This window comes from Prunus avium, chromosome 2 (genome assembly GCF_965620075.1).
Source record: "Prunus avium chromosome 2, drPruAviu1.hap1.1, whole genome shotgun sequence".
Taxonomy (NCBI): Eukaryota; Viridiplantae; Streptophyta; class Magnoliopsida; order Rosales; family Rosaceae; genus Prunus; species Prunus avium.
The window spans coordinates 9484492-9494570 of NC_142285.1; the positions used below are offsets into that span (position 1 = coordinate 9484492).

The 10079-nt window shown below is 45.0% G+C and overlaps 1 protein-coding gene across 1 annotated transcript; it reads right to left on the minus strand.

The window, feature by feature from the left end:
• Positions 1–2913: 2913 nt before the first annotated feature.
• LOC110773206 (AP-4 complex subunit epsilon-like) lies at positions 2914–4782 on the minus strand. The gene is made up of 6 exons (XM_088248100.1): positions 4516–4782; positions 4298–4408; positions 4081–4209; positions 3842–3973; positions 3258–3314; positions 2914–3168 (listed from the first exon to the last, which is right to left on the minus strand). Exons 1-6 carry the CDS (start codon positions 4669–4671, stop codon positions 3025–3027), a joined length of 729 nt encoding a protein of 242 aa, XP_088104226.1. The 5' UTR covers positions 4672–4782; the 3' UTR covers positions 2914–3024.
• Between the last annotated feature and the right edge of the window lie 5297 nt (positions 4783–10079).

Below are 10079 nucleotides of genomic sequence, written 5' to 3' on the forward strand. Positions count from 1 at the left end.
CCATTGCACACAATCCAGTCCAACATGATCGTACTAAACATGTTGAAGTGGATCGGCACTTCATTAAAGAAAAACTTGACAATAAAGAAATTCAGCTTCCGTTTGTCAGGTCCGAAGACCAGCTGGCCGATATTTTGACAAAAGCAGTTTCTAGCAGGGTATTCCACAACTCACTGGTCAAGTTGGGCATTGGTGATATCTATGCACCAACTTGAGAGGGAGTGTTAGCAATATTGGCTTCTTGTGTGATTGTCCTTTGTGGAACACAAAGACATGAAACACAAGACACCCCTTGTCTCATGGCACTTGTCTCATTCCTTGTTTTAGGGAATACTTTTCTTGAGCAATGTAATCCTTGTTTTAGGGAATGTTTCATGGAATGTCTTAGGGAATGTTTCATGGAATGTTTTAGGGTTATTACATGTATATATGTTTTGATGTGTAATAGAAGAAGTTAAGTTGAAATCAGAAAATATGCATAGCTCCCAAAATTCTCTACACTCTCCATTATCTCCACTCAACCTTCAATATTTCTCCTTAATTTGACAAATATCAGGTGTCTTAGCAGCACCAGCTGCACCATGATTTGCAGTTAATGCAACTTCAGTTTGATCAAGAAGCCCTTCTAACTGCTTGAAAGGATCTACAGTGGAAGCAGTACTACTAGTTGAATCACCAAAATCGAGCAAGTCTGGAGCAGGTTCATGATTAACTTCAGTGTGTACAGCTGCTGCCTTTGGTACCTGGGGCTTCTCTGAAGCATGGATATTTGCCTTAGACACCTTATGGTTGGCAGAAGATGGCCTCCTCTCGGTTTTTGATGAACCCCCAAACAGTGAACTGGCAAGCTTCTGCTTTTCTGGAGAAATTTCAACCTGGGGCCTCCTTGACTTATAAGTATCACGTGCTTTTGAATTTGAAGTGCTCACGCTATCTGCTTGTGTGACCCCATTCGCTGATTTCTGGGAACTAGAACTAGAGGAATTTGAGATCGACAACGCTTGAGAGGAGTATGTTGGCCTACCCCATTTTCTTTGAACACCACTTAAGTTCCGATGATCCTGCATCTGCACAGGTGGCAATGATGCAGGCTGGCGGATCTCACGGTTCAGGAACTGGAACAAGCTCGGTTGAGGATGCAACTGCAGCTGGAGGAATTCTTGATGGCACTGCTGGCTTTGGGAGCTCATATGCCTCAAACCTAAGACCATGGGGTAAAGCTTCATGCTGATCTTGGTTACTGAAGTTGCTGATATTTAACATTCCAGAGCGCTCATTCTCGGGAATATAGGGCTGAGCACCTTTCTCTAGGGCTTGCTGGACAGAGCCATTGAGGAATGAAAGGCTTTTATCAATCTGCAAGAGAAGATGAATATTAATATTACACAAAATAATCTTATTCAAGAAATAAATAAATAAATCGATTTTTCAGTCAACATATACAATGCCCTTTTTCTTTTGGACCAAAAAAAAGTCCCTCATTTGCTTGCCTATTTATAGGGGCTGACTGTTCAGTATTTAAAAAATATCACTAATGCCCTTGCAATTGCAGATATGGGCCCTTACTTTTTCTCAAACTTCATCCCAATGTAGTACGGATAGGGCATATTTGACAAGGAAGCAAGCAAAGCTATTCCTTCCACATTCACGGCCAGTTAGGATAACTATTTTGGAAAATATTCTTCTGGATCTATACAGTTTTAAAAATATTTAATGTTGTGCCATGATTCATAATAACGTATCTGTGAAACACAAACACAATCATGTTCTGAAAAACTGAATTATGTTGCATCAAGATAATATATCCATATGAGAAAGGTACATTATCACGACGTGGAAAAGTGGTACGTCCTATTAGAACAATTTACAAGGCAACCACATTTTTTAATGAGACATACATTAGTTCCCTTTCCTTATACCTAATTTATATTCTTCAAGGATTCTATTTGATATATCTCAACAAATGCTTTACAAAAGATTCATTTTCTTCAAAAAAAACAGAGAAAATTAAAGTTAACAGTACATCGTTTGGCATATAACAATAAGAGGGTCACCAAACTTAATGCAATCACAAGGTTAAACAACCATTAGACTTTACCAACCAGTAAACAGGAGGTTCAGACAGTAAGCCAACAACCACCAAATAACAAGGAAAAGAGAAATGCAGAACTACTATAGTTCTTAATACTTTAAAGGAGAAGCAAAAAAAACTATGACCTCAACATCATTCTGCTAGAGCTGATGTTGAATTTTGTGAAAGCGGCTTGAGCAGCTGCTCAGTCCGTTTTGTTTTCAAGTCTCCTTTCTGTTTTCATTTCACATCTTTAATTTTTGTTTCAAAACAATTTGTTACTTAGGGTGTAGAATCGCTTGTTAGCGCTTTAGAGTTTATGGTTTAACTATTATGAATGGTAGCCGATAACTTGAGAGCGAAACCCGATACCCTAAGCATGACATGGATGAAAAGAAGGCCCACCAAACAGGAAAACTTAACCCTAAACCCTAAAGCTGATCTCTGAACAGGTGAAAAAGCAAAAATAGCAAACACGCTCATTCCACCTTGAGTGAATTGAACAGCAGCTTAAACGAACGTAGATTTGATGACATCCGCAATGCAGATGTCCACTACTAAACCAGATTCTAAATGTATACAAGTCCTTTTTTCCCAAACTACTAGGAGAATTCTGCACTGCCACTCATCTATCAAAATCCATGTTAATCATTACATCTTTTGATTAAACATCTTATTCAGATTTAGCTCTGCTCTTTAGAGAAATTCAACCCACTACTAAAAGCATATTTACATACAATGCAATTTCCATCATTCGGGAAGAATAAATTCATTCCAGTCATGACTGATGCTAATCTATAAAGGGATGCCTGACCTCATTACCAGTAAATATAATTAAATTGTATCTCGTTTAATACAATTATACCCTGACCTCATTACCAAATTTAAGAAGCATGGAAAATTTCTTCAAATCAAACCCTAGAAAATTACAAATGCAGATAATGAACCTCTAGTTACAAGAAACTGAGTTTGAGGGATACCTTGACGCATTCATCATTTGAATATGTCTCTGCCACATCACATAACTTCCCAGTGATAAAGGAAGCAGAATATTTTCCATCAGCAGTTCCATATTCCCCCAAGACCCAACAAATGACCTGAGATCACAACTAAAATTCAGATATCAATAGGAATGTTCTTCCAAAAATTTCTACATAAAGAAAAGAACTGAGAGGACTAAATGTACCTGAAGAAATACAGATGGAAGCTTTGGCTCACTAATTATACGCAAATATGACTCCACCTGCACATAAAGAAGTTTAATTCTTTAACATGCAGAAACAGGGAAAGCAAGGAAATGGTTTAAGACATAGTGCAGAAGCATGCAATGCATCTATTCCCAGTGATAATAAGTAATGCTTCTATTCCCAATGAGGTAAACCAAAACCCTAGGAAAAATCCACCTCTGAGGTCTCAAACGTAATATGCATGAAATGGCTTGAGAGTAACTTACATAATTTTATAACTAACTAGAACAAGTGACACCTGTAAGTTATGTGTCAAATTCTTTGACGTGGCAACTCATCCTCCTAACATGATATGTCCATGATTTTACCATCAATTGTTGATGGTCTAAGTTAATGGATGGGACTATTTGAGGAGTCCAAAAAGAGACATTGATTAAAAATTCAACAGGAACTTTTGAAATCGCACAAAAATTTAGGGGGCATGCTATAACATTTTTAACCATATAATAACTGAAATAGCAACTTTTTAATGACATTGAATAAAACAGTTATAAACATAAGGTGCAAAATTAAAGTTACATACCGCAGATGATCTCAACTGACTATCTGCAGAATCATCATCCTCTCCAAAACCCTCAGCAATCAACTTCATCAAGTTATGTGCCACCTTGACATTTTCCAAATCTCCCGCATGTTCAAAGACTTTATTCATGGTCTGCAGAGAAGGAATATCAGGCATGGATGACATCAGGTGTTTAATAAGCAATAACAAAATACTCCCATGATAACTAGAATATAAAAGGCAACATGTATTACTCTTACCTGGATAAACCATTGATTACTTGGTGCAAATTGCACTGAAAGCTCCACACATCTGGAAGCTATATATGTTTTGTAATGGTTATCATTACTTGGTTCAAATGTTTTTCGCTTCAGAGTATCATCTGGGTCCTGCATCATGCACATCAAACTTCATCTAAATTAAAAGTTTAAAGCATGATTTGAAACCAATCCATCAAACCCAACAGAATTCTTTCACCTCTAAGCAATCAATGACGGCTAGTTGGTGTTGCTCTGCTATCTCTGGACTAATCTTTATTAGTCGACCAAGGGCATCGATGCCCATATATTTCAAATTATGACTGTCACTCTGTCCACCAAATATACAACAAGGAATTGGTGTTTAACTCTCCAAATAATCTACATGCAGACCATAATTTGCAGAAAATTACACTGAAAAATACAAAAACTTCAAACCTTCAAAAATCTTGAGATGACTTGAGCAGCCTGTTCTAACAACTTAGGATTTGGATATATGGCAGAAACGCAACAAATACACTCATAAAGTACAGCATTTCCTATATTACTGGTAGAATCGCACTTCCTGAAAATATCCCCGACTACCATATGCATCTTCTCACTGGATTGCTTATCAATGCCAAGATCTTCAACAATCTAATCTGCATTATCAAACTAATTCAGTTACTACATTACGTTACAACAAACAACAAACAAAGCTCATTATTTCAAGGGACATTCATGATAGCAAATGTTCTGTTTCAAGTTTTTCTAAAAATGGTTGGTGGGATATTGATAAGTTGCGAGTTGTTCTTTGTGAAGACCTTGTTCAACAGGTCATTAGTGTCCCTATGGGGTTTTTGGGCTCTTTACCTGATACTCAGATTTGGAAGGTTAGTGCTAATGGCAACTTTTCTGTTAAATTTGCTTATAGTTTATGTTGACGCCAAAAAGTGGTCCTTTGACTTAGAGGGTCAACTTAGTAAATTTGTGTCTTTGGTAGACTTGATGCTTCGGTAGACTGTGCAATCTGCAATAAAAGCCAGCGCACGGTAAGACCTAGGGCACCGGTGTGGTACCGGCCGAAGGCTCTCCGATGCTTAAGTAAGTTCGGGAATAGAAAGTTCAACTGACAGATCAATAGGCTTGTATGCCGTAAGTTCTGATTACCTCTATTTTGGGATAGTTGGCCTCCTTTTATAGCTCTTGGGAGGTGTGCATTTTGTTGATTATTTCGATGTGGGACTGTGGGCGTCGCTTGGGAGCGCGCCACGTGTCCCAGGAGAGGGCGTTGCCCTAATGGAGAGATCGGTAGGTAGGGTGCCGAGGGTGCCTCTGAACAAGCCCAGTTTCCTCCACGTGTCTTGTCCTTATTGGCTGTTTAATTTGGGTGTAAACAGGAGTCCCCCAAGTTCTCGAGCGAGATTTCACGGTCGGGGACTTGTATGTCCTTCGGTAATCACTCGGTTAATCTACCGTTCGGTAGTCTGTCAGGGAGGCGCGCTGGGGCCTTGTCCTGATGCCGATCGATTTCGAAGACTTGCCCGGAAACTCAAGAGTCGCCACTTCGAGGGTTACCGTTCAGCAGGTCATAGTATGTTTAAAGGGTCCCGAGAGATTCTTGCCGATGCCCTGTTAACTTGGGCGAGTTTGATATCTTCTCATGCGACCTCGCGCACAGTGAGGGGTAATGATGGGACAGAATGTCGCTTCGTCTTCTGTACCCAGCGTGCTCTCAGGGATCCCATTCAGCGCTCGACACATGGCGTGTCTTATCACGCGGAGCAGCGCCATTAATGCGTCGTTTAGGATTTCGAGGAGTACCGTTGCAACTTTCGCCCTATAAATAGAGGGAGTCTCTGAGGCAAAACTCACTTTGCATTTGTGAGTAAGGCGAGAGCTTTGTCAAGGCGATTTCTGACGAGAGCTAACGGTAAAAGAGGCGATTTCCGGCGTGAGCAATCGGCAGTACAGGCGATTTCCGGCAACAGCAAACGGTACCAGAAGCGACTTGAGCCTTTCACTTCCAACGCACAAGGTACCGTTCGGTAACTTTGCAATTTTCATTTCTTCTTTTCATTGTGCATACGTCCTTCCATGGTTTGAACTAGACTAGAACTTTATGCAAGTGGGATGTGGTTCGGTAGTCTAGTTGCCATAGGTAGAGACGTAGGCATCGGTAGGATAGATCCGTGCATGGCCCTTAGTTTCCTTCCGTTGCTTTTGTAGATGTCTGATAGCGAGTCGGGATTCGAGAGTGAGCCCAACGCCTTTGAGGAGGAGTCTCCAGATAGGGGGAAGACTACCGATAGTGAAGAGTCACCCCAAGATACCGATAGCGATAGCGGTTCTGAGGTGGAAGTGGTGGGCGAGAGGTTCAGACCTGCGCCTACCCATGGGATCGGTAAGGGGCTCATGACTAGCCAGCCCCTACCGTTGGCGATCGTTTATAGCAGCGGTCGTCAAGCTGGGTTGGGCTCATATCCCGAACCTGAAGAGAACGTTCGGACACCTGAGGCATCTTCCAGTCAACCTCCGGAGGCTTCCGCTTCAGGCCGTGGAGAGCCTTCTGAGTCACCTTTCATGCCGAGGGTGACGATAGTAAACAGCGGTAATCCTCGGGTGCCGATGGGTGTACCGAGAGAGCAGCTCTTTGACGTAGACTACCTGCCGCCCAACAAGTTGACCTACCGAGAGCTGGCGAGGATCAGGGAGGAGTTCAAGATTCCCCAATCGGTAGGGATGAGGATCCCAAGCCCTACCGAATCTTTGAGCAATCCACAGGACGGTGAAGTTGCGTTCTTCACTGACGTCCTTCAGCAGGGCGTTAGGCTACCGTTGCAGCCCCCAGTTCAGCGAATCTTAGCCCAGATTGGATATGCCCCTGGGCAGTTCAATCCGAACTTCTGGGCTGTTCTGATGGGGGTAGTAACGGCATTCGGGCTTGCCGATGAGGAGGGGCCTTCCTACGAACAGTTCTCCCACCTGTACAGCATCACCAAATCGAAGAGTACTGATCATGGTGGCTGGGTCCAGGCGAACTGTCTCAGGGCTTCCGAAAGGGGCCATTTTCTTACGGCAGTGCCAACATCCCAGAAGTCCTGGAGGAATCGGCGGGTTCTCCTCTCTGGGGTTCCCGTTCGCTTCCATATCCCAACTACCTTTCAGATTGCCGGTAGGTTGCCACCATGCCGATCGGTAGATCAGTTTTTTCGGTTCAATAGATTAACCTCTTTCGTTATTTTTGTAGGCAAACTGAAGCAACCATCGGCAACACAGTCAGAGCTTCGGCAGATCGACAGAGTTCGGCTGAGAGTCCCCGCCGGTGACAGGGAATACCCACAATTCCTATTTACCGAGAACCTCGTCAGAGCCCGTCTTGTGAACCCTGCCGAGAGTAAGTTCACTTGAGTTGTGTGTGTGTGTTTTTTTTTGTTGTTGTTTTTTTTTAACTCCACCGTTCCTGCAGTGTCAGAGGCCAGGAAGACTGCCGAGGCCAAGAAGATGTCGGAGACCTCGAAGAGGCGCCTCCAAGTGCTTTCGAAAGGGAAGAAGCAGAAACGGCATCCTGAGGCCTCGGCGGAGAGGGTCTCGGAGGCAGTCTCTGAGGAGCAGCCCCCTTCCGAACGGCACAGGCAGCGCCATGTCGAGCCCATGGGTAGAAGGGCGCCTGTCAACGAGCCGGCGCCCATTCCGAGCCAGGAAACGGCCCGTGCCGATGCCGCTTCGTCCAAAGCGTCCGGGAAACGGCCCGTGACGGTGGACCTGGATGCAGCCTCGACTCCCAAGCGGGTCCGGCTTGCCGATTCCCAGAGGGCCATCTTCGCGGTTGAGGACGAGGAGGGCCCTGCCGAAGCGGTGACACTTGCCTGTCCATCCAAGACAGTTCAGTTCGCGAACCACATGATCCTGGGTTCGCAGATGGACCTGTCTGAAATCGACGAGCTCCCGAAGAGGGCTCTTCGGGAAGAGGCGGGGCGTGCCTTCCGTCTCCAGGCCACGGTAACCTCTGATTCCCCTTGTGTTCTCGCTGTTTATTGTTTTTCGTTCGGTACTAACTTGTGGCTTAACCTTTCAGGCGTCGATGGACATGTGGCTGTGCATGAGGAGGGCGATCACCGCTGCCGAGCGCGCCAAACGGCTGTACGAGGATGGCCGTTCCAAGGTTGCCGACGCTGCCAAGGCACTCCAGGACCATGCCAACCTCGTGCAGGACATGCACGCTGCCGAACGGCAGATCCAAGCGCACGAGGCGAAGCTCGCCGAGATGCGCAAGGCTCTGGATGGCGCAGAGCGGGCGGTCAAGGATGCTGAAGAGGCGAAACTGGTGGTGCAGACGGCGTTGGAGGCTTCCGAGCGGACTAAGGCGGCGGAGGTTGAGGCTGCCGTTACAGGGGCGATCAGGGACTACCGTTCATCCGCCGAGTTCACTTCTCTGGTGGACAATGAAGTGGCTTCGAAAATGGCGGACCTCATCTACCGTTTCAAGCGGTTTAATCCGGGCCAGAAGCTGAACCTGAACTTTACTGCCGATCCTCCTCCCCTACCGGAAGGCATCACAGAGGAGATGATCGAGGAATATGAGGGGGAAGATGCCCCTGAAGATGCCGAAGGTCCGGATGCCGAGGATGCCCCTGACGCGACCGTTGATGCCTCGGTTGAGGTTACTGAAGACCAGGGAGGGCGTGCTGCCGAGGCTTGAGCTGTATTTTTACAATAGTAATTTTTTGTATTTTAATTGCCGTTGGCAAAATTTCCGAACATACTAATGCCGAGGGCATTTTTAATTTATCAGTAATTTGTCTTTTCAGACTTGTGTTTTTGTTAATTTGCACTTTGAATTCTTATCCATGCTTGTTACTGCCGTAGGCTAATAACTGTAGGATAATTACTGATTGGGCCGTTGGCCACTTAGGAGTTGGTTTGCCTTGGATTTAACCAAAGTGCCCTTACCTTCGGTATACAAACCAAAGCATCGGTAGGAACAAGGTTCCACAAAGCCTTTCGCCTATGGAAATGCCGTGGGCACGTCTAGGATACCGTATAGCCTTGTAGTTCTTGCGCGATGAGAGTACCGTAGGCAATTCTAGTAGGCAATTCTAGGGCGTTGTACTGCCGTAGGCTCGTACATACTGCATTAACTTGGAAAAGATCGACAAGCTAAGTTGGAATCGGTAGTAGGCATGTAGTAGTGTACTTTGAATTGCCGTAGGCAATGTTACTGTGGCTCATTTTGGTGAGCCCTACCGAAACAAATTTTTTTTTTAAAATGGATACCGCTAGGATGTTACGTTCCGAATATATGGGACTGGATAATCTCATTTTATTTATATATGCCGTAGGCAAAAATACAAATTCTTCCCTGCCGTTGGCTAGGGGGCTTTATTTAAAATAACTCTTGAGATGGTCCACATTCCATGGGTGACCGAGGGTTTTCCCATCTGTGCCTCGGAGCCTGTAAGTACCGGAACGTAGGATGCCGATGACTTCGTAAGGTCCTTCCCAAGAAGGTCCGAGGGTTCCTTCCGTTGGGTTTTTGGTTGCAAGCGAAACCTTGCGCATGACCCAGTCCCCGATTCTGAAGGAACGCGGTTTGACCCTTGAGTCGTAGTACCGAGAGACGCGCTGTTTGTAAGCTTCATTCCGAAGGTTGGCTACCGTTCGCCGTTCTTCGATTAAATCCAGGCTTAACGCGAGTGCTGCCTCGTTAGCCTTTGGTTCGAAGCTTTCCGTTCGGTAAGAAGACTCACCGATCTCAACTGGGACAACAGCTTCTGAGCCGAATGCAAGGCTGAAGGGAGTTTCCCCTATGGAGGTTCGGTAGGATGTCCGTATGGCCCACAGAGCTTCGGGAAGCTTCTCCGGCCAAGCGCCCTTGGCACTGTTGAGTTGCCGTTTCAAGAGTTTCTTGATGATCTTATTTACGGCCTCAACCTGGCCGTTCGATTGAGGGTGAGCTGGCGAGGCGAAGAACAGGTTGATTTTGAGGCGAGTGCAGAACTGCCTGAAGAGCGCCGAGTCGA

What these genes read in the sequence shown, in the direction of transcription:
- LOC110773206 (XM_088248100.1), bottom strand. Translation starts at nt 4,671, where the DNA reads ATGCATATGGTAGTCGGGGATATTTTCAGGAAGTGCGATTCTACCAGT. An exon ending in TCATCTCAAGATTTTTGAAG is followed by an intron (nt 4,409 to 4,515) that starts GTTTGAAGTTTT and finishes TTTGGTGGACAG; the next exon opens with AGTGACAGTCATAATTTGAA. An exon ending in CCGTCATTGATTGCTTAGAG is followed by an intron (nt 4,210 to 4,297) that starts GTGAAAGAATTC and finishes TGCATGATGCAG; the next exon opens with GACCCAGATGATACTCTGAA.